This window comes from Xiphophorus couchianus, chromosome 2 (assembly GCF_001444195.1).
Source record: "Xiphophorus couchianus chromosome 2, X_couchianus-1.0, whole genome shotgun sequence".
NCBI classification, from domain to species: Eukaryota; Metazoa; Chordata; class Actinopteri; order Cyprinodontiformes; family Poeciliidae; genus Xiphophorus; species Xiphophorus couchianus.
In genome coordinates, this window is record NC_040229.1 from 12,298,090 (window position 1) to 12,323,050 (window position 24,961).

The window sequence follows — 24,961 nt, forward strand, 5'->3', positions numbered from 1 at the left end:
TTCTTGACCAGTTGCTCACTTGTCCATGTGGACAGCTATAAGTTTCAGTTGAGCTGATAGTTATCAGTTTTGCAACATAGGTTTATTTATAGATCAGCAAACTCTCTGCAGGTACAGGAAGGAAGCTGTGCAATTTAGATGTAAGCTCTTTTTAACTTTCAGTTGCAGCTTTTCAATAAAAAGAAACTTGAATAAAAACATAATTATGTCACAAACTCTCTGACATATTTATTTGCATTTTATACGCTCCAAAACAATTACCATTTAAAACGAGAAATAATAAGGAAGTCAGTAAAATAGCAGTGAGTTAGAATATCTCGTACATACTCAGTAGTAAAACTGTAAAAAAAAAAACATGTCTTCACGGTTTACAACAGTTTTGCAACTTATTTTTAATTATCTACTTACAGAAAATGTCCTTTGAGGATAACATCACAGACCGCACCAATCAGTTTTTCGCTCAATAACCAAAGTAATCTGTTCTTTCTTAAACGGTGCAGAGAAAAGATGACTAAATATCATTATCTGTCTATCAAGCTACTCTCGCTATTCATTATCATCATCATCATCATCATCAGGTGTATCTACTCTAAGAACAGATTTATGTTGTTGAAGGTTCAATAAAAGTGTTGTACGGCAGCTTTCAAAAGTCTACCTGCCTCTATTAAAATGTTTTTTATATGTAAAAAATAACATCAAAATAAATCATCTTACATTTTGCACTGAAAATGGGACATTTATTCACCACAACTCAGATGACAAAAGCTCACATTTGTTTCATTCTTGTCTCATTTTAACAGAGGTGTGTACACTTTGGGATGCCAATGTATAGGAAAATATGTTCAGTTTTTAATAGAACATTTTTATGCATTTCTTTTCTACAGTATGTCAAGGTAGCTGACAGAAAACTCTAACATTTAACAGATTCATGACAGAATATTAAGATGTTTATTTAGAAATTACATTTTATCAGCCTGTACATATCTCTGGGGTTCAATGGTGAAGCTCGATTTCTAAGCAGCAAGTTAATCCATCAGTTGGTTTTTGTTCTGAATAATCATCTCCAGCATGTTCTCTATGTTTGTGATCACCACCTACATAGAAACAAAGTAAAAGAAAATTTAAAGTACAAGACATATTTTTTGATAAGCATTTTCTTACCAACAAAATGTATCTGCAGTGTTGTTCTAATTACGAACTTTATGAATATTAATTATTTGCACTTTATTAAACAGACACATTCCAACTGACAAGCTATAAAAGATTATGAAGGTTTTATGACATGGATGAGGGGAAATCGTTAAGTCGTTAACACAGTACCTCGAAATTGGTTTCTTCTTCCTTTTTAGAAGACAATATTTCCTGATGAATGACTGACAAATTCTGAGCAAAGGTCACCAGAGCTCCCTGGAGATCCTCCGAGACCGCTCTAATAACAACATTCCAAACAAACGAGTTTACTAATGATCCCCTTGTTGCCTGCTAAGAAACAATCACCTTGTTCATTTGATGGTTGTGGGTAAATGAAACTTTCAGCAGATAGCATCTTCGGTCTATAGGGGGATGAGCACAGCTTGATTTAACTGTTCCAGCGCTGTGCAAGCTAACGGATTTCTGTGATAAATATGTTGAATAACCCTCTGCTTAACAACCTGTGGAGTCTCTGATATTTACAAAACCAGAGGTGGCATCTTAATCCTGTAAAGAATTGTTTTTACATTGGGGCTTGGCAAACTAATTGCCCTTCTAATATTATTCAGTGCTTTGCTGTTCTAATGAAGTGAAATTATAAGTTCTGAACCCATACTTGCTTCTATAAAGAAAACAGCTGCAAATAAAATACCAAGATTCACTCAGCAGTCGAAAAAGGTCAGAGAAACAATTGTTGCCTTTTAATGAATACTTCTCTTTAACCTTATCTGAAAATTTATGGTGCTGAAGGAATACTTGAATCTTTTAAAGTGGTCTTCAGTCAAGAGGTTTTGACTGAAATATATTTTAAACAGCTTTGTGTTTTGAATAGATAATTACTCTGGCTGGATACGCCAGTTTTGGGCAATTCTATGTTACAACCAATCTGATGAGCACTTGGCTGAAAATGTAACCATTGTTTCATTCAAACTGTAGATGCCAAGAGGGTAATCTACTGCAAGAATGTAACAGAACCTTACTTCAAAAAACTGAATTATTTCAAATGAAATATTAGGAGGAATTCATTATTGAAAATGAAGGAATGTGGCACCTTTTCTTGATAAATTTCAAGCATTTGCCAACATGTTTCTCTATGGTTTTAAAGAGCTCACATTTGTTTTATTCTTGACATAATATACAAAACTGATGCAATAAAAAATACTCACATCATTCCAATGGTGCATCGCTCAGAGCTGTCATAGAGAGCAAAAACAGTGCCTTGATTTTCCTGAAGTGAAATTTCACAAATTTAATATTAAAAGTAGATCCAAGACACAACAATGTTTTTTTTTTTCCTTCAGTTTATTCTCACAATATTACAGGACTTAAGTAGAGTGATCTATAAGAAAGTTAAGTACCATTAAGTACATATAATTAAAATATTTAATATTTCTTATAATATGTTGCATACAAATATTGTAGCTAAGGGTTCTCTTACAAAGGTTGAAATCTTATTTTGGTGTCGCTTTTTGAATATGATCGAAACATCGGCAGTAGAAAAAAACAACACTTTTTTTTTTTTACTTAAGTATTCATTATGCTTTACATGCGGAGCAGCCAAACATTTATTTTGACTTCAGGCTCAGTGAGAAACCTTTCCAGGTTAGAAATTAATCTTCAGGTTTGCTTTCTAGCTGATTTTCTTGTGTTTGCAACTGATAAATTTGACTTTTGAAAACCGATTAAAATAAATTTGTCTGTTTTCCAACTATGACAGTAGCATTAGCCTAATCTCAAACTCAACCACACACCAAACCAGGCCTAACTTACATGTTTACTTATTTATGCATTTGTCCTGCTTAACTGAACAACTGTAGTTGTTCACTTAAAAATGTCTATGAAGCAAACAGCTAATGCAGTGGAAAGATGTTAATATATTATCAAAATGTTTCACTGTGACTTGCAAATAGTTTCTTAAAAAAAGGGGGAAAAAAGTGATTCTTACCTTCTTGTTAAACTCGATGCAATTAAATTTGCACATCTTGAAGAACATACTGTGGTACAACATGGAAAGGTTAGAATGAAACATATGGATCCCAATGACTGCATAGCGACTGTCCACCAAATGCTGTGAAAGAAAAAGACAACAACACAAGTGAAATATTTTGGTCTACTTTGTTTGTCATATCATATACGGTATGTGTTGTATGTCATATTAACATTGAATGTACAAATTTGGTGATAACATGATTTACTAATTTTACGCACAGCTAAATGGCTTTGTTTCTTACTGAGGATTTGTCAATAGAGGGACAAACATTAGCAGGAAAATGCAGTGAGTTTTAATGAAGGCTAGCTCTAAGCCTTGATTTGCAAACAATTCTATTATTCTATGTTTATTGTATTAAGAGATTATGTATAAAAAGGTTTTGGTTTGTGTATTATCAAAAAGTTAAAGGTTTTTAATTCCTTGGGTCACCGCTAAGTTTCTGTTTATGATTAATAAACCTGATGAGTAAACAGCAGATGAAGTAAACTTTTGGTCCTTTCTTAATTAACTATAGGGTGCAACAGTTAGATCTAATGCATTAGCCTAGCTGTTACACAGTGTAACACTCCAAGCAAAGACCAGGAAGTTTCAGGAAAAGAGAAGCACAACTGGGCTCCATAAACACAAAACATATTACTATAATATTAGAATTCTAATCATAAGTAACACTATAGAGGTGGATTATTTAAAAATATCAGGTCTTAGGAGGATAAAATGTTGCCCGTTCTCAGCCACCTTTGGGAGACAAAGAGAGCAGAGCTGAGCCTTGAGGAGCTCAGGAGATATAGCCCATAACTCGCTGTGAAGGCTGTGTGTTTGCACTTGTCAAAGGCAAGGCCCTTACCCAACAATAAAAGTGTCCAACAGGGACTTAATTGTGTTTGTAATATGCAGGTCCCTAATGATGGCCACTATTGAAGCCATTAACAACAGCAGTGGCTCAACGGCTGCAGTGAAGCACCAGGCCACCAGCTAAATGAATGTTTGATAAAATAATACAAGTCGCAGATTAACAAGCGTAAACTGAGGCATACTGCTAATAAAAGAACTCCATTGTTTAAGTCCTGGCACCAGGTTGATGAAGTGTTCAAGCATGCATAATGAAAATGGTATGAATTATTAATGTGTTGATTATTTAGGCTCATCTATCAAAATGATAATGAATTCGGCACCTAAACACTCATTGACTTCAGTGTGTAGTTACAGTTTTTAGGTGTGTTTTCTAAAAGCAAAGATTTTACAAAACACACACACACACACTGATCTCTTGCAAATGCTTGCTTAAGACTCAGACTAATTAAAAATAAGGGCTTTTTTATTACTTAGAGAAATTAATTTTTAAAGATATGCAAAATATACATTTTAGTAATTAAAATAGTCATACCTTTGCTAAAGCCTCCTGTTCTGAGCATTTCTCTTTGACTGGCATTGACACTTCGAAACAGCCTGTGTGCCAGTCCAGCGTTCCTCCAGTCGCCATTAGTACCATCTGGGTCATGGCAAGCTGGTCACTGAATCCAATGTCCAGATCAATTCCCCATATCTGTCAAAAAGACATTATGAACTACATGTGAAGGAAGTAAAAAGCAGAGAGTATTTCAATAAATGATTCTTATTCACACTGAGAGATGGATAAAAGACCAGTTATGTAGCTCTGTATGTCTAACATGTTTAGGTAACGCAGTGATATGATGACACAAGCAAACACAGAGATTTTTCTTCATATGTGGATTGAGTCTGCCCTGGGCGCTTTGCCTGGCTCAGGTCTGATGAGAACCAAAGTTCAGATATGTATGGTAAATGGCATCATTATAAGTATATTAAGGGGTCAGGTATGGACATGGCCTTCTACTTAAACGGGGCTAATTTTGCAGATAATAACCTAATAGCTATGCCCTTTCTTCAAAAGTGGCAAATAAATCATCAGTGAAGGAGTTGTTAATAACTAAGTGGCAGCCGGCTGCCTCCTTTAGCTGTTCCTATTTGTCAAAGCAAGCGCTCCTGCCACTGGATGCAAATTGCAGCAAGTTTGAGCCTACAGTAGACCGAGTTTCTCTCTACCAGAATGCAAACATATGTGAAAGTTTCTATTTTCTTATTCTTAAATTATTGTAGAAAAAATAAAACAGTCAAATTGTATTTCATGAATGATTTAACAAAAGTTAACAATTCACCAATGTGGTATGATTGCATTTTTATAAAAGATGAACTAAAAAGTAAAGCATATATTGCTCTCAATGACCAATAATAAAAACTTTTTTCATTTGAGACATGTAGTTAGATTTAGTGTGGTATTTTTATTTATAAACTATTCAAAAGGTTTCCCTGCAAACAAAATTACTTCTGGTAATTTTTGTGATTAAAATAATAATTTGATTGATTTTCTCAAAAGAATGATAAACAATGAGAGAAGCTAAAAAAAATACAAAAAGATTAAAAAAAACAAATGCAAAAATAATTATAAATATATTTATCTTTTTTAAATATACTAAACAAAATGACAGAATCCTATGTAAATCCTGATGTAAATTTAAGCACAAAGGTTTTTTATATTAACTTTTATAGTTTTATATAAATGAAAAATGTGAGATCTTCACTGAAATTTCAAATTTTACTCTAATTTTACATAAAAACTACACTTGCTGCCATAGCAGGATAAAAAACTGCCAATGTTTATCCAGTTCCCTTAGTGTAGGAGGCATAGAAGTTACAACTTGGTTTGATGCATGTTTGAATCAGACTGTTACCTGGCCCTGCATGATGGACACACAACAGCAAGCTATTCACTCAACTCCCTAAGACTCATACTCCCGCGTCCCATTGTCGCTCTTAACAAAGCCGCGGGAAATGTAAGCCTGGATTGTACCTGTTTTCTATTGCCTTGCATTTTCATTAAAAACCCCGATGCTGCAGCTGTGGCCCCGCTGCTCCACAATGTGCGCTGAGACTGCAAGGGCAAACATATGTGACCCACTTCTTCCCATCAAATAAAGTAGGCAGCTTTTAGCAACAGGTTTGAATCTAAATTGATGTTTAAATCCAGACAGGTTTGCCCATGTGGCTCCCCTTAGTCTGAGCTTTGTCTGTGTGTGTCAAGAATTTGCCATTAAAGTTCCTGCATCTACGGAAGCATGTGGTGTTTTATTGTTATTTATGCTGTCTTCAAATCCTTTACAATTGGATCAAAATTAGAGATAAAAAGGTGATTTTCAGCCATCTTAAAAAAGGAAAGGGGAAGCTTATGTTACATCTGAATCGAGTTCAGACATTTCTTGTTTCTAATAGGAGTAATAAATAAAAATGATTGACTGCAATAATACAAAATATTTTAAATCAAATAACAAATCTTGAGTATATGTAAAAAATAAAATTGTATTATACAGTTAAAAAAAAAAAAAAAAACTTTCTTCTATCAGTTATATTCTAGCCCAGAACACACTACCCTCTAGTGGCAACCATGCCCAAAGCTAATCCTATTCAGTTTATATATATGGATAGATACAGTACATGTGTATGTATGCTTAAAACAATTGATACTAGCCAAGCAGATGACAACTGGTTTATTTCTATCAGATGAGCTGCTAAAGGCATGAGAATTTCATCTTTTTTTTCTTTCCATGTTTTTAGCATGTTTAAAATTGTTTCTGTGCTTCCCCTCTCCATTCTGCTGCTTTAGAAATGTGCAGAAAATGCTTTGCTTTCCAGAAAATGCTTTGCCTTTCTGCACAAGAAAAGCAAAGCATTTTATTTTGCAGGATCAGATCAATAATAGTCAATGCTGCCACATGTTGGGAGCAGAGGTTAAACCATCATAAAGAAGTCCATTTCAAATATCATGAATCAAGAAGATTTCAACAAAACTTAATCCTGACAAATGAGAAGAGGCTTCAGCAGCGTATTGGTATAATAATGTGATTTATTTCAGCAGAACACTGCAGGTAACCATCTAGGGTTAAACACTTGACAGGTTATCCCCGCGAACGTACTAAATCACTTCAGAATGACCTACTGTTGGAAAGCTTCTGAATTTCTCTGCATCGTAAGGTTAAAGGGCAAGCTTTAAACGGTGGAATCAGTGTATTGACACAATAAGACCTGACAGTTTATTAGAGGGCCTTGTGACACATTTCGTCCCTGTGCCCACAGTTTACCTCGTCTTGTTATCTGGATCCCTAGGGAGCAGTATATGTTGGAGGCACCTATCTGGTTGTGTGGATAAAAATTGATCTTTTCCACCCAATATGGGTTGTAACAAACCAGATCATGTGTATCATGACACCCTGAGTCCTCCTTTTTACCTTTTTGAGTCTCACCTTCTGCTTCATGGTGCTGTGGTCCACAAAGGTTGCCAGGCCAACAGATACATAACCCATGATACAGTTCTGCTGGCAAACGTAAGCCACACGCATGCAGATAGAGTGCAGGGTTTCTAGGTGAACAGAAGTCTTAGGAATAATGGATCCCACAATGTCTAGATGACAATAACCATGGAGCTGGTCTCCCCAGGACTGAATGGTCACCTCACCGCTGGGCTCCAGGAGCATATCTACAGTCACATGGGTGACATTCTCTGAAGGAGGGTACGCCTCCACTACTCCACCTGAACAGAGTGAATGCTGAAAAATGACTACACACACAAAGACATAATACTAAAAGTATAACGGAAAATTTAACATTTTTATTACTGATAACTTCACAAAAGGTCACTTGAAAAATCTGAACTCTGATAACTACTAAAAGATATATGATAATTATTCAGTTTTTACATTTATAAAGCCACCCAGGAAACAGAAAAGCTCATTGAAATGCATAGATTTCATAAGATGCGGGTGAATATAATATAGTGCTTGACAATAGGTGTCTGACCTTGCCTGAGGAAGATCTTCAGGAACTCGGACCAACTTTGAAAACGGGAAGATTCAGCCAGTTGGGTATAATAGATCAGCCATTCTGGGATCTCTTCTAAATATTTCAGCATCACAGTTTCCTGTAGAATGAATGTTGAAGCATAAACATCACATACCAAATAAAAAATACTTGGAAATTAACTTGTGCGTAGTTTTCCATTGATTCAACTCAAAGTTCTAAAATAAAGTAAGTTGCTTAATTTTGCTCCTAGCTCAGAGTTATGATGTGAAGACAGAAATGTGGAGCCAGCACAAGGGCAAAAAGGATCATGTTTAATGAACTGCGTGGACATGAGGGTAATAGTAGAATATGACAGAAACCAAGAAGTATATATCCTGAGAACCTGATTACTAGATGCAACACAGGTGAGTAAAGGAGCATATGGAAAACAGGTGTTTAAGGTCAGGAAATTAAAGCATCGAGGTAAAAGTTACAAGACCAAGAAATCAAAACCACAGAAATAAATGAAACACGAGATGCAACAAAATAATCAAAATAAACAAACTGAACTCAAACTCCAACAGACTGTGACAGTCAGGCCTTATGGCTGTTGGCTACAAAACTGCTACATCCTGTTACCCAGATGACTCCGGTGATTGCAAGTTATTCTTTAGACTTCATAGGCTGCTTCAATTTCTGTGTGAGTGTCTGACGGATACTGCAGAAGTGTCTATCTGTGAGTGACAGCCTATTATCAGAAGGCCTCAGGAGTCTAATAGCTTTAACTCGCAGCCTCGAACCACCTGCCCTCAATAACAACTCTCTCCACTGGGCGGCTGATGAATACTTAAGCTAACCCCATCTATCTGGGGATCAATCAGGGCCTGACTGGGATCGATATCACTCTTGTTTCGGTAAATACGAAATGCCATTATGGTTTCACCACTTAATTATGCTGTTAATTTTCAGCTTTTGCTTTAGGTGTCCTTTACACAGTTTAGCAACTCAAATACACTATTGTCTCCAAAAAAGCTGTGCAGTAAAATGGTTGAGAATATGTTGTTTAAAGCTTTCACTGTCATTGTTTGATGGTCATAATGTAAAACAACAACTGGCTGATTGCAGTTTGTGTCAGTTTAATGGACTGTTTGGAAGGCCTCTTTTATACACATGCTTCTGTAAACAATAATCTACAATTCCCTGCAAAATATCTAAACCCTTACAAGTTTTTCACATTTTATTATATTTGCTACAAATACTAATCTTAATCAAGATTTTATGATAGATTCCAGAAATTAAAATCTAAAAGTTGTTCCATCTATTTGTATTTAAACTACCTGCATAAATATATTGTAGAACCACCTTTCACTTCAGTAACGACTGTATGTCGTTTCAGGTGTGTTTCTAAAAGCTTTCGAGATCTAAAAACTGACTTTTTGCCCATGCTTCTTTACACATCAACTTAGATTCAGACAGATCAGGTAGAAACCATCAGTTTTGAAGTTTTGCGACAAATCTCAGTTGGATTTGCATCTGAATTTAAATTAGGTCATTTTGACACAAACTTTAAATGGGACTTTTTCAGCTTGGCTTTCTATGATGAGGCTCTTCCATAAAAGGTCAGATCTGAGGAGTAAGCGACTACTAGTTATCATGTCCATAAAGTCTTCCACCTTTACATGTGACTCTCTGCATTTTCTCCACTTACCATTAAGCAGAGAAGCATATTGGTTGCATCTCTGGTTAATGATCCCCTCACCAATCCAGTCAGTCCAGCTGGTGGACAGCTTGGAAGATTTACAGCTGTGTCATTTTATTTTCACTTTTGGGCAATGCATTGAAGGTTTGAGCACAAGACTGAACAAGTTTGAGATATAGTTATATAAGTCAACTCTGCTCTACAGTTGTACATCTTATCTCCCTGCATATTTTTTTAGTCTTTTAAAAGTTGTATTGGATTTTATTTAATGGTATCAGAGTAAACTGGTTTAAATACAAAAGTGGGCTATACTTTTCAGATTTTTCTTTATAACAACCTTTCACAATCTTGTATTATTTTCTTGTGTGGTGTTGGTCAGTAACATAAATTACCAACAAAATACATTGAAGTTCGTAGCTGTAATGTGAAAAAACAAAAAACAATTCAATGCACTGTATGTGTACTACTGTATGAGAATTACATTTTCTAATAGAAAAAAAAAGAATATGTGAAAATTGAGTGAAAGATAATTTGTGAATGCTGATAACATATTTGTTCTTCCCTCCTGCTCTCCAGAGCATTACTTTTTTTGAGTATATGGTGTCTGGCTCCACTGGAGACAGGACCAGAGATTATGCCGTTGAAATTCCAGTCATGTAACAGCCATCATCATATTCAAGTACTGTAAGAGGCGAGGTCAAATGCTACACAGTGATTCTCCCTATACAAACCATAAAGCACACAATGGCGCGGCAAAAAGTGTAAGGGAACGGTTGTCATTCTCAACGGAAGAGCAAGCTCACCCTGGGACTTTGCCTGTGCAGTTCACAGAAACAGCAGGACAGAAAGAAAAAGAAAGACGGGTATTTCGCAATAAATTATTTGGACTTAAAGTACGCACACTGCCCTGTGATAGGATTCAGCAATGGCATGGCGTTCTCATAAAGCAGAGCAATCTGGTCAGAAATAAAAGATGTTCTCCCCTTTGATTGCTATTTTATGTCTATGTTTTTAGTGGAAGCAGGCTATGGACAATAATTCTTATATGAGAATAGCTCCTGAAAAGTTACACATTGTCAATGAATATCTAACTCATTAGTCCCATTAAAACATTAATGTAAAGCCACAACAAAGCATAACAAATTTAATGTTCAGGCAGTTTCAGCTTTACACATTTTGTTGATTTTCTATGAACAAGAATTATTTGTAAAATGAAAGAAAAAGAAGTGACAGAAATTTTCTTCAAATCTCAAATTCAGATTAACTCTGCTCAGACAAATCCATAGACATCCGAGCTTCTCCGTGGTACAAGAGGCTGCACAATATTTAGACAGACAACAACTGTATGAAACGTTCCTCTACCTCTCCAGTGGTAGTGATTGTCAAATGACCCATTTCGTTGACAAACTTAACCTAAATAAGGTTTTTCTCAAGATCTGTTTGTACACAGCATGATGGAAAAAATACTCCATCTGTTGAAGCTATTAGGTGTAATTTTTACCCTCTTGTGCCTAATGATCCATATGCAAGCTGTGTGAGCGCTTAAGTGTGTGTGTATGGCCCCCTTCAGGCATTGCATGGTTGAAGATCTACATGTCTTTAACCTCTCTCTGTGTAAATGCTAAAAGAGGCCTGGGGGGCTTTCTTTGGGCTCAAACATTGTGCTGGAAGCTGCTGCGGGCCTCACAATATTTAGAGAAACACACGTGCTTTTCCTCAGACCTCCATGTAAGCGCTCATTGATGTGGATGTAATAGCTCCTCCTCCTTTTTGTACCCTTCAAGGCTTTGTTTCGCTCAGCCACAAGGGATCTAATTGTTGGTAATATTCTTAAGGAACACATGGTATATATTATTATTTTTTTATGAATCACGTTTTTTCATAAAGAGCTTTTCAGCACAGCTGTTAATTAAAAAATATGGACACATACTGAGGCCAATTACTTCTCTAATTCCCCATTTATTTATTTTTTTATTCATGTATATTGTTATAATTATTAAAAGAGAAAAGCATTATGATTTACTTACAATTTAATTAGTTGTAATTTACTGTTAAATCAACTTAGTGGAAGGTAGAAAAATTATGGATAATTACAATTCTTCATTCATGCACTGATCTATTTTGGTAAATAATAAAACTACCACAACTTTGAACTACGTTAAACCAAATACTAGAAATGTTTTAAGTATTTAGCAAAGATTGTCTATTTTCCTTTTTCACTTAGTTTTCTGTAGTATGTTCTGCAGAATCTTCCCAAAATATACTAAAAAAATAGATCTCCATTTTCTCCTCTATGAGACACAATTCTCCAGTATTTTAAATATTTGTTTCAATCTGATGAGGAACTTTGTTTACTAATCTTTCAACATTAAGAGTCAAACTGTTGTGTTCAGCAGTCTTTATGTAAAAGGTAGCCATTCCAGTCCATTTCAATTCATTTTAAGAGAAAACAACCAAAACAATTACAATAAAAATCATACATAAGAGGCACAGGAAGTGGGCTTTGCTTTGATTAAAAGACCAAGGTGTAGAATAAAGGCCAGTTAAAGTGTTGTGTCCATATGGCCCAGAAGCCCCGAGGCTGTTGGCCTACACTGGGGGCCTCGGCACTCTTCTGTCTCCATGGGACCCCAGCTGGTGAAAGAAACCCCATTTACTTTCCCCATGCAGTCTCAGTCACCATTATGGACCTTGGCTTTGGCTCAGCTCCTCTCTGCCATAATTAACAGCACCAAAGCCACAACAATTACAGCCCTGCACCATGCCTACCCCGTGAATCAACGAACAAGCTGATGGGAATGAAACAGAGTGAGCCATAAGAAACTCGAGATGACTGCTGTTCTTTCAAATGGAATAAAAAGTAAAATCGTTGTGCTCCAAGCTCACAATCATTACCCTGTAATTAGTTTGCAGAAAGCTGCCGGTTAAATGGCAAAATACGGTAATTAACACATGACAGAAAATCAAAGGCTACTTTGTAAGCATATGAGAAATAAGAGCCAGGGGCTCAGAAACTGTACAGATTGTATCTGAAGTAAATAAATGGTTTAGCACCGATTAAGTACATTTTATTTGTTTTAAATATGCCCATGATTATATCAGAATTTATGTTTTGAAACCAAATGCTTCAGTAATATAAATGGCTCAAACCTATTCAATGGCTGTAGAATGTAGCTTTAGAATAAATAAATCAAGCATCTGCTACGCACAAGGATTATAAGGTTTAAAGACATATATTTAAAAGTAGTTTTAAGCAGGCTATAAATTTTATTCCATTATAATATGTCAATATACTCACTGTAAATCTTTAGGATATTCTGTGATTACATATTTTTGATCATGGGATTTAATACATTTATAATGTAACTATGATCGAACAACAACAAGATTGTACAGGTTTGATCTGATTGTATAGTTCTGAGTATCTGAGTGCTTTGAGATAATGTTTGTTGCGAATTGTAGTAATATAAACAAAATGAACTGAATTATGATTTGAAGTCATTCTATTTATAAACATAACACTTTCCCTTTTGTGTGAAGAAATGCAAAGGTCATAAACATGGTATAAACATTAACATGCTTTTAAAAGTGCTCTGATATTTTATGGCAAGGAGATACAGACATAACCAAGTGTGTCCCATTTTTACCTGAACCCATACTGCGTGCCACAGATCAGGACCAAAATGCTGGTAGCGCCTCAGGGCCCAGCTGTAGCACCTAAGGTGGCAAACATCACAATATGCTGTATCACGGCCTCCTCGCTGCACGTTGATCTTAAAGAGCCAGCGCTGAATGTGAATATTTTGAGCAATAAGTTCGGCCAGTGTTTCATGAAGCTAAACCAAAGGAAACCATTTTTTTTATTATTCGTCTGTGATAGTGGGCACATAGGAGCTTGTAATTGTGCTTTTGGTGGCATACCTGGTTAAGTGCGTACACATCTCCTTGTCCAGGGGGTACTTCCAGTCCTGCTTCAGAAAATATCCTTCTTCCTCCAGACTTGGTGCCGTGGAGTTGTGAAACAGCCGGTTCTGGACCCAAGACTGGCACATCCAGCTCATCAGCCACTTCCAGGTCATCCTCATGGCCAACTCCACCCACTATATAGGCCTGCTTTCCCCGTATTTGCCGTTTGATTTGCTTCAGGGTGCACGGACTGTACTTCAGCAGTGTAGACAGACACATGTTGCGGGTCTAAAGCAAAGGAAATAAGAGATGAAGGCTACAGTCAATTGCTTTCAGGGTATCTTCCAAGGGTTGTTTCTCAGCCTGATTTATCATTGTGTACATTCAATAGGTCTATTATTGAAATAGCCAGCAGGGTTTTGACCTCTCATGTATTTCAGCAGGTTGGATTGATAAAACCAGCCTGCAGAAAACCTCGCCTATCCTTCACTTCTTTAATGTGTGCTACCAACGAGCTCCTTGGGAATACAACTAATTACTTCACATCTGTATTTATTTGATCCACGTGGAATTATCCCTTCTGTCACTAGCAGAATGCGCTGCCAGCCATGGGTAGAAGTGATTCATCTCAGCAACACGTCTGGCACAGTTTAACAACAAAACAGTGGGAAAATCAATAAAAAGAAATGAGAAAGGCTACGTCATGTTGCGTGTTCGGTCTAAAACATTTTGGAAAGAACAGTTTAATGCTGAAACACTTTAGAGTCACAAAATAATTTTTTGGAGTATTTAGGTAAGAAATAGTCCAAGAAAGGCAGCAGACGTTTAATTATTTCGTGAAAACCATCTATAGACTATTACAAATGTTTTAATTAAGCTCAACATAATCGACTTTACTGTGTTTACAAAGATAAAACAGAAGTTTAATTTCAAATGCACTGAAAAACATTAAACAGCTGCTCTCTCAGGACAGCTGCATTGTAACAGCCACCTCTAGTACCCCCTAGAGGACACTACACAAACTGCAAATGACTGTAGCACTCTGTGGTGGAGTACAGTGGCATGCAGGATACACACCTTGAACTTTTTCCTATTTGGTTATGCTACAGCCGAAAACCTCACTGCTTTTTACTGGAATTTTGTGCGACAAACCAGACACAAAACACGGCATAATTGGATATTTGGCCGTTTGAAAGGAGAGTGCCTGCAAGCATCCAATTTCAAGTCTCCCCTCTGACTCCAAACTAGATTTATGTCTAGCATTTGAGGTATGAATGTGCTTTGATTAAAACTATTCCATTCTTCAGAGTCATTGTCCTTCTGGAAACTAAAGCATAAACAGGTCTTTTTTTAATCTTTTGTTAACAGTATTTCCCGAGACGTTAAAGATTTGGGATATTTTTTTTAAAATGTTAACTCTGCTTTTGATTTCTCCATAGTGTTCTCCCTGGCCTCACTGCTATGTTTCTTGAGCTTCATGATGTTGTTTTTCCACTAATGTTCTCTTCTGGAGGACTTCATAGAACAGCTGAATTTACACTAAAATTCAAAGTCTATTTACAGATAAATACAGTTTTGAAATCAGTTTGTTACTCTGAATTTTTTGGAAGGGGTTGAATAAAAATGCATGTAAGACTTTTCAAAAGTATATTTCTTCTTTTTTAACTTTTCATGCTCTAGTTTATGTTGGTTATTTACATAAATTGTGCTAAAATTTAGAGTTGCAAAGTGACAAAAATGTAAAAGTTCAAGAGTTTTTAATAATTTTCCAAAGGACTTCAGTCTAATACTGCTGCAGCAACCTTTGCTAGACCTTTCCAAATGCATTGTCATATTAGTCAAAAGCTCATGTATAAACACACAGGTGAGTATGATCAGCCTTACAGGGAAATGATCCACAGCCTCAGGTGTTAGGATAAGAAACCGTTTGTTGCAGGGCAAGTCCTGGCTGGTGCTGCTATCAGCCCCATTCCTTCTCAGGAAATTGTCGTAATACTGCAAGATGTCTTCCCCCAGATGCATTGGGCATATGTAGATCACCTCCACATTTTCATCTGGAATCAGAAAAATGGGGTTTACAAATTAAATATTTAAACAATGTGAGTAAGCTCTCAATAAACATCCCTACCTCTAATATCACACAGCCTGGTGATTTGGATGTTCTGGAGGATGTCATATTTCCTGGTGTTCTGTCTCCAGCTCTGGGAGAACCCTGTCAGAATAAGGTCAGACAATTATTAAATTCACTTTGACACTGTAAGAAATTCCAGATCTGTACAGCTAGCTTTGGAAGGGATGTGAATGTCACTAGACTTGGGGATAAGGGAATTAAAGTCTAATCAGGCTGCACAGCAATCCTATGATTAATTCAGCGTAATAACTAGCAGGTGCAGAGCCTGTCGTGTGCTGGGAGTCCTTCTACACCATGTCCAGCCACCACTAAACTACATCCAATGACACCGCCAGGATTTTAGCCTGTGTTAGAGGGAATCCTCAACTGAATCAAGGTAATTAAATGATTGGATTCATGCTAATTAACAACAATGGGGTTCAACTTTCTAATTATCCTTGCTCACACAGCACTCTCTGTAGCCACCCCAAGTGCAAATAAAGCATTCCATCTGCTAGTAATTAGGCTTAATAATTTTAGACAATCGCTCAGTGATTTACAATGCGCATGCCTGATTACAGTCTAAATTTGTGCTGTGAAGAAATTAGATCATGAACTGATCATGGCTTGTACTCTTTGTTTATTGCGAATGCACAGCAGTCTTTTTCATTTTTTTGTCACATGCATGCGGTGTTTTTGTGCACAGCAGTAAAATAAGACCTTTGCGCCACTTGTACATGTTCAACATAATGGTTTTTCATTTGCTTAATCTGCAAATTAAATGGCGATTGAGACTAAATTGTTCGGTTCCTTGGCACAGGGACTGTCATCATCTAGTGAGTGCTTTCCTGCAGAGAGTCATTTGAACGAGACAGAGTGTCTGAACCGGGGCCACGGGCTGGGGACAGCAGAGCGGCGAGACCGGGGATGACTGCCTCTAGATCAAATGTGTGCGTGTTGAAGTGTGTGCAGCAGGCGACAAATGCCACCTAATGAAGGGATGTGGATAATGGTCCTCTTGGACGACCGGATGTGTTTCCAGTTTGCTGCCAGATGCTGGGGACAGAGAAAAGAAGTGATCATGGAGGAGGCTGGCTGAGCACATACACAAACACACACACACTCACACAAATCATCTCATCGCCGCATGGATAAAACACACCAAACCAATCTCTCTTGGCTCACAGAAGCAAACCAAGCATAAAATACCATCATAATTAAATTAAGCGTTTACTTTCGGAAACATCCTTTCACAATTAATTCAATCAGCAAGGTACATGATGCTACTGCCAGGGGAAGATTAGCAGGCTTAATTAACAGGGTATGAATGTTTAAAGAGTGAGAACATGTTTTAAGTGCATGTATACACACACAACAATGTTCGAACTAAATGAACTTGTAGGCACTAATTAATATTATGTCAGAGCTTTAAAAGATGTTCAGGCCAGATGACAGCACAGACGTGACGTCTACACGCAAAAGGAGCAAATTTCAATGCAAAAAAAAGAGAAAAGGAATCAAAGAAAGTCAATTTAAAAGGACTCTGAGAAATTTATCAAAATAAAGATCTAAAATGTTTAATCTGGTGACTTTTAAAGTAGGATGTAATTCTAATTTAAGTAAATTTTCGTAAGTGCAATACTATTTTTTACTCAAGTAGAAATAGTCAAACCAATGAATTCACTCTCTATTTAGAATCTTTTAATGCACATGTGTCAAACTGAAGGCCTCGGGACCAAGTCTCTGGCACTTTGAATACAGTAATGATGTTGATGTGGGTCAAAATGAAAATGAGTTTTCATTAGCCACCTCTAGCTGAAAACAACAATTGAAACTAAACGTTTAAAAAATAAAAATTTTAAATCTAGATTTAATAAATTAAATGTACTTTAGTCTTTTTAAGAGTACAACTGCAGCACATTTTAAAATGAATAATAACAATAGATGTTATTTATAAACAGTAATAATAAATAAAGAACTACCCAACTATCAATAATATGTATATTACTCTATTAGATGTCATGCTTATGGTCAGCTTGATGTCTCAAGTGTATCCCTAAACTAGCGTTTTCTGTTCTCTAATATATATAATATATACAGTATATATATATATAATTTATAAAATATAAAATATATATACAAAATTCAAAACACAGTTAAAATAAAAAGTTAAAATATAAGTTAGTAAAAAAATCGTAAGTATTGATGGTACATCACCTCTGCTCTGTTGCGATAATTTTCCAGCTGTCTGAAACGCTTCTCCTGAAGGGCTTTCTTCACTTGGCACCTTTGATAGTGCAACAGCCATGACAACGAGATAACCTCCGCTGCCTTCTTGCGGCGGTGGTAGCACAGGTAAGAAGTCCTGTTGAAGTAGCGCCTCCAGCAGGCCTGTATACGGGTGGCAGCGACATCTCTGCCTCCTTCTCCTCTGTAGCGTTGACCTGGGCGTGAAACCAGTTCTAAAACATCCCCCTTATTTTCAAGCAGTGAGAAGAGATTGGCCTTTGACAGAGTCTTTCTCCAACCATAATCAGAACTAGGGCATATCTGTATCAAGTGTTCTCCATCAACTTTAGCTAAAGGCACTGCAAACTCTCGGAGCAGTTTAGTCAGGTCCTCCAGAACGTCCACCACGCTGCTCCAGCACCAACTAAATTTCTCCTTGAAGCAAATGAAATCTTTTGTCATTGGATCAATTTGTCCCTTTACGATTGTAAAAGTGCTTGTATGAACATCTGCAGACTGGTCCTGCAGAGCAAAAAGATACGAAGTACTCTGTCTTCAAATGTATTCAAAAATCAGTTCACTTTCTCAGTTTTTATCACATTAGAATTTTAGTGCATTTTTGTTAGATTTTTACGTGACAGATCAAGCAGTTTTGACCTATCGTATAAGAAGAATAGGTAAAATTCAGTCTCTATGAGCAAAACTGATTTATAATGATTGTATACCTTATTGACTAAATGCTCTTAATTTGTAAAACAATATTAAATCCTAACTTTTTCTTTCACTACTTTGTGGGGTGGTCTCGCATAAAAGCCTCATAAAATACATTGTTTGTGGTTGCACTTTTATAAAATGTGAAAACGTCAATTGGGTATGAATACTTCTTCAAGGCACTGTAGAAGCATCACCAGAATATTAAAAAATACCTGATGTATTTTATTTTCATATGATTCTCCTTTTTATTACACAATTTGTTGCAATGTTTTGATCTAAAATAATTTAAAATTGAAAGAGTTCAAACCTCGGTCTCTTTGGTGACAAAACTGGTTGTGTCTTGTATTTCCATTTGGTCCATTATGTCAGAAACTGTGATCTGAGTTGGTAAACTTGGTGAACTAGTCACGAGATGTTCGGATTCACCAACTTTTCTGCCAAGCCTGGTTTCTGAATCCATCTGACATTTTGACTCCTTATCTGGCTTGAAATCTAATTCTGTCATATCCAAACACACAAAAAAAACAAGGACAAGTTTTTTTTTAAAGTTAATTGACTGAATGTTAGTATCCAGGCAATACTCTGAATTGATGGAGTAGGCATGGTATTTACAGTACTTTTTAACTGCTTTGGTGCATTTCTCAGAATTAAAATTCTCATAGCTGTTCTTTTCTGCTAATCCTAGTAGCAGTTTCTAATTCCTTCCAACAAACTGCACATTTGTTGCACAAACTGCTTCCTTACCATTGTCTGTTCTGTTATAGATTTATAATCTGCTGATTTAAACTATACGTATGAATAGTGAATAGTTATACCCTTTCTGACTAAAATTTCTCATATCATTGCTTGAGTCATTGAGCAAAATGTATATATTTCTTTATCATTCATTCCTGAAAATTCTTTCAGGTGAATCTCAGCTTTCACTGATTACATTGTTTACAGATGTGCACAGCTTTACCCAAAGGGCGTTTCTTAAACTTGTTTTGCACTTTGCTTTTGCACACTGGCACTTAAATTGACATGAATACTCGCTTTTGAGGAACGAAGTATTCATTTTGTGCTAGTCACATGCTTTTGCAGGTTATCAACCAGGTTTTCCAGTTTGTACTAATTATTTCAATGGTTTGTTAATATTGATGTGAGAAACTAGAGCAAAACAAAAACTGTAAACTAATTGAAAAAATTAGGTAGAGGACTGATGGTGTTTTGGCTATGCTCATATTATTTGCAGACAGACAGACAGACCTTCACCATTTTCATAATAAGCTTCTGTCTAACCTTTTTTTGAGAAGTGCAATTCCAGCCTGGGCTGAAGAGACATAACGTTGTGCTGAGCCGACATACGAAGCAAGTTTGGTTTAATCACTGCAGACATAATTGAAAAGCAACAAAATAATTACTTAAAACATTGTGTTTGAAACCATGCACTGAAAATGTAGTTGGACACTAATTTTAGCAGATAGTTTGCAGGCAGTTATTTACAAAGAGAAAGAAAGAACTAAAAAGGTCGAGGAAACAGAAGCGTTATGCCAGGAGAATGACAGATATGAGGTGGTGGTGAGATGACATTTAACCTGGTTGCAATTCATCTTCAGGAAGATATTGAACGCGTTTTCCTTTTGCTTTGGCAACTGCAAGACTCTCCACAGCCTCAGGTTTCACCTAGACAGAATGTTTCTTTAATTAATATTGTTCATTATTCACTGGTTTTCAAATAAGTTAATGCATAAACACTGAGGGGCTTTTTTTTTAAGAGAACACCAAAGTTTTATTTTGATTATTGTAACCTATTAAACACAGAGGTTTTTATTTTGAAAGTGTTTGTAAGCTTCATTTTAAAAGTTCAAGACTCAACACCACTCGCTTTTGAAGACGCTTTTATACAGTGGGATTACAGGCCATAACTAGGTTAAATATAGTTAGGGTTTGGCATTGGGGCATGAAAGAAAAGACCAGGGTCAGCAGCACTATTCTCATACAAAATATATATCTCAATATTCTAACATTTGCTAATATGCAAGGATTAGCTAACATACTACTAATAGCATCCAAGATAACACTATGGCAGTAAGTGTAAAGAATCTCCCTGATTTAAAGTAACCAGTTAGATCTCTAGACATAACTGGAAGACTTTACTTCTTCTAAAAACTCAAAGTGGCTGTTTTTCAAGACTATTTTCCCAATGTCCTCATGTTATCTTTTTGTTCTTCTCAGACCACTGAGCACTATGACAGACCATGAGTAGGAGCCAGGTGCTGGAACACTCTCCCCTCACAGGCACACATCTGTTTCAGACGGGGCTGGGGAAAAAGGTGCCACCTTTTGGAAAATTGCAAAAATGCAAAAAGCCAATTCCCTGGCACAGACATGGTACAGAAAAGAAGTGGGCTCAGTCGCAGGAGGTAGTAGCAGGCAGAGAGCCAGTGGTTAGCAGTTGCGGAGGCTACGGCTGTCTTATTGGCATGCAGGAACAGGTAGTCGATTCTGTCTGGAGACAGCTGTAAACCAGCAGCCCATAGCGCAGCAATCAGGTGCCTGTTTCTTTAGGAGAATGCTGATGTGCTACAATCTGCTGTTTTCCGCTTTCGCTAGCCAGCACCTCCATCTCTCTTCGAGCAGTGTGACAGTTTTGGCCTCTATTTGTCATGTCAGGTACAGATTAACAAAATCATATTGGCAAAGAAAGTGTATAAAAAAAATCTAAAACTAATGTCGACCTTTGTAAAGATTCATTTGTTTCCTATGATAAGGGCTAGATGTCATCACTAAGTCAAGTGACCTTTATGTCACAGTTTGCCTGAACGAGCGACTTGAGGAATCTAAATTCAGGCTTCTACCATTACTCTTTACTCCACTATAAAGTGTCTGAGGATGTGAAGAGTAAGAACTGACAAAAGTAACAAGTAATTATATAAAATGTGTCAGAAATATAGAGATTCATTGCTATTAAAATATGTAGAAACAAAATTTGCCAAATTTAAAACTGTGATAAGTGCGTGATGATCTTATCTTTAAAGGCGCTAAGAAATATAACCAAAGTACATGATTTTTTTCTGCATTTTTAGGATGGAAATTTGTAAATATAAAAAACTAAATGCTTTTTAGTCAGACTGCCAAACAAAGCCCGTCATGGAAAGATTGGCCTATTTTGTTCTCTATCCGACTGACTAGTGAAATAGATCATTTGTTTTTACCACATCTAAAGTTCTCAAATTCCTTTTGCAGTTTCAAAATCAATGCAAATCATTTTGTCTAGCAAAGTGTGGTTAATGATTTTTGGAAGAACAAAATTGGGTATCAAACGTCCTCTAGAATAAGAATGAAAGGCTCAAATAGACATGATAGTTATAGTTATGTTTATAAAACAATTTATCATGGCTCTCATAAAACACAGTGAGTCATCTTTAGCATACCTCTGGTGTTCATATATTTTTCTGTTATCCTCTCAAATTTCTCCCATCTGGGAATCCAATAAAAGGCCACTTTTCTTGTCTTTGTTAAAAATGCTTTGCTATTGGACTAAAAGGGCTAGGTTATGGATAATAACTTTGGCAATGAAGCTTTTTTTTTCCTTCAAAAAGACGATAAATGTTATAATCTGTGGCATCTCAGCCTCCTTCATTATCCATAACTCAAGCAGATACCCCAGGGATTCATCCTGAGCCCTGCTGCACACGGATTTAATTTTCCTCTGCTGGAGTCTTAAGCAGTTGCTCTGTCATATTTGCATGTGCGTAATATAAGAACTGTGATTCTTGGGACAACTAGAAGTGGATAAAACCTAAAGGCCACTGCAATAATTAATACCGTATTTGTACCAATGTAAAACGACTTAGTAGATGCTCTTGGGATTATGAATGGAAAGTAAAAACTCTGCTTCTGATGTCCAGACAAAACAAATGTGGAAAAACCGCCCAGATTTGGAAGCACCCAACTTTTCAAGGTGCTCATATACTGTAGACCAAGTACACCAATCAAAAGTGGACCAGCCGTGCTATAGGCTCATCATACCAGTACTGACAGCATTCTTTTCATGTGTAGTGAAAGGGGTCCTTAATTTCTATTACAGAACACATTACAGGAACAACTCTGACACTGACAAGAAGGGGCAGCTGTTGTGAGAGGTAAAAATCTTTCATCTGCTGAGGATATATCTGGATAGAAGCAGCAGCAGGGATCCTGTATCATCAAGAATCCCAGCCACCCTGCATATGGACTGTCACCTCCCTCCCCACAGGAGTAAGGCATAAAAACCAGAACATAGAAACCAGTTTCCATTTAAGGTTTGATAGACTCAAGAATTTACTTTAGTCATTAAACGTACAGTATGTCTTCTTTCCTTGCTGCCTATTTGGTTTTAAGACTGCATGACATTTATCTTTTGTGTAATCTATTACATTTACAGAAGAACTTAAGATTTACAACCATTCAATTTATAGTTTGGGTTATTTCATATTTTGTTTCTTTATGTCTGCAGTCACTTTAGCTGGTAAAACTGAATAACAAATATTGTTCTCTCCAAGGCAGTTATTATTTTACTATTGATACCAGTTATTAGATAGGTGCTATTTCTTAATGATTTGTTATGGTTTCTGTTTCTATATTAACATTTAAATTTTGAAAAAAATAAATTAAAAGAAAAGATAAGATAAGATAAGATTTATTGTCATTGTCATCAACAGATTACAACGAGATTGAGATTTGCTCGACTTGAGTTAAGATGCAGGTTATGTGTATATTCATAATATACAAAGATAAAGAAATAAAAAGATGGCGACAATAAAACCTCAACAAAAAAAATGCTTGAATGTCTGAACTGTTTATTTCCATCCATCTATGTTCACTATTTGATAAATTCTTGTAGGCTCATGGGTATGACTTAGGGTGCACCTTGGAGAGGTTTTCAGCCCATGTCCCACACCGAGACACATATAGGAGTATTTACAATGACCATTTGTCTTACATCCATGTTTTTAAACTGTGGAAGAAAGTATGCCAGGAAAGAACCCACATAAACCCTGGGAGAAAATGCTAATTCTACTCCAGGGATTGGCCTTGGTTTGAACACAAGATATTCTTGGTGCCAAGCAACAGAGCTAACAGAAACAGTTTCTTAGCTTTTAGAAAGCATGAGTGAAAATTAGTGGAAGAATGTACCTTTCTTTCATGGAATACTACGTCAAATGTCTTTCTTTGTGAATACACATCAGGGAGACTTTCAAGAGAGGGTTTCCTGTACAAAGTAATTATTTCAGGATAAGAGAATCATGCAAACTCTTGACATCCATAAAAATATTCGTAAACATATATCCCCTATATAACAAGGTTAGCTTCAATTCACTTACCATTTATAAAGCTTTAAGGTCTGTTTTTGTAAGTCTTCAATGGCTGGAAGAACCAGCTGCTGCTTATTTACACTTTTCAAATAATCATCTGCGTGTCTCTGTGTGTTAGAAGTAAATGACATTATCTGTTTGTAATAAGTTCATTTGACTTCTACTAAATGTAAACATTGTCTTTAGTATAAAACTTTCTCACCCTGATGCTATGTTGGGTCCTACTAATGGCATTGTCCAGTACTTTGATATCGAGAGTTGCGCCCTTTTCGCCCACATTGATTTTTCCAATGTTGTACTTAAGTTGGCTTAAATTATGTTGAACCTGCAAATACAAACATACCTCAGTCTGACAAGTCAGTGTAGACTAAATTATATATATAATGGAATGTAATACACAGCCAATAAAACTGAAACATTACCTGAACTAAAACGTCTTCAAATGCATCTTCGTGTTTAGGTATGTCAGCCATTTTTATTCGTAGTCTAATAACTTTAACCGGAGACAGTATGCTAGTATGCACCCGATGTATGCAATCAAAACTCTTGAAACATTACTCGTAACCATGGCAACAAGATTTTTTAGAGCGGGTTTAAAATTTTCCGAAGCCAGCCTCACAGGTGTCTGCTCTTACACCAGATTTGCTATTATCCTGTAGGTCTTGCAAACTAATTATGTTATTTTCTCACCGATACGCTAACAATGTGCGTAGACATTATTAAATAAGTGAACACCTTAATTACACGGTCTAAGCCTTACAAGAAAATTTACAGGGCTAAGATTTCCCATTGCTTTTCAACAGAGAAATTAAATTTTAGAATATTTGTCATTAATATAAATATCAGCATTATTATTACTATTATTATTAAATATCAATCCAAGAAGCTTCACAGTAAATTAATAAATAGGTTTTTATTCACGTTATTCTTATTTTAAA

At 36.3% G+C, this 24,961-nt stretch overlaps 1 protein-coding gene across 5 annotated transcripts; it reads right to left on the reverse strand.

Annotated features, from left to right (window-relative positions):
* Positions 1-715: 715 nt before the first annotated feature.
* Positions 716-24,865, reverse strand: iqch (IQ motif containing H). Of its 5 annotated transcripts, none has more exons than XM_028036783.1 (20): positions 24,446-24,865; positions 24,226-24,348; positions 24,033-24,130; positions 23,845-23,920; positions 20,262-20,349; positions 19,966-20,052; positions 18,995-19,185; positions 17,962-18,495; positions 16,734-16,800; positions 15,763-15,846; positions 15,519-15,688; positions 13,650-13,922; positions 13,376-13,564; positions 8,048-8,168; positions 7,495-7,781; positions 4,566-4,724; positions 3,137-3,259; positions 2,358-2,419; positions 1,321-1,429; positions 716-1,094 (listed from the first exon to the last, which is right to left on the reverse strand). In XM_028036783.1, exons 1-20 carry the CDS (start codon positions 24,494-24,496, stop codon positions 1,026-1,028), a joined length of 2,961 nt encoding a protein of 986 aa, XP_027892584.1. In that variant the 5' UTR covers positions 24,497-24,865; the 3' UTR covers positions 716-1,025. The 5 variants fall into 5 exon arrangements, 4 of the variants coding, with proteins under 4 accessions (XP_027892584.1, XP_027892590.1, XP_027892579.1 ...); XM_028036789.1 differs by having other exon boundaries at positions 1,321-1,341; positions 7,480-7,781; XM_028036778.1 differs by having other exon boundaries at positions 7,480-7,781.
* Between the last annotated feature and the right edge of the window lie 96 nt (positions 24,866-24,961).

Excerpts from the sequence above, each read along its gene's own strand:
- iqch (XM_028036778.1), bottom strand. The coding sequence starts at position 24,496 with ATGGCTGACATACCTAAACACGAAGATGCATTTGAAGACGTTTTAGTT. Across the intron at positions 3,260-4,565 it reads AACAGGAGGCTTTAGCAAAG|CATTTGGTGGACAGTCGCTA; the intron begins GTATGACTATTT and ends TTTCTTTCACAG. Across the intron at positions 1,430-2,357 it reads CGATGCACCATTGGAATGAT|AGCGGTCTCGGAGGATCTCC; the intron begins GTGAGTATTTTT and ends TGTTGTTATTAG.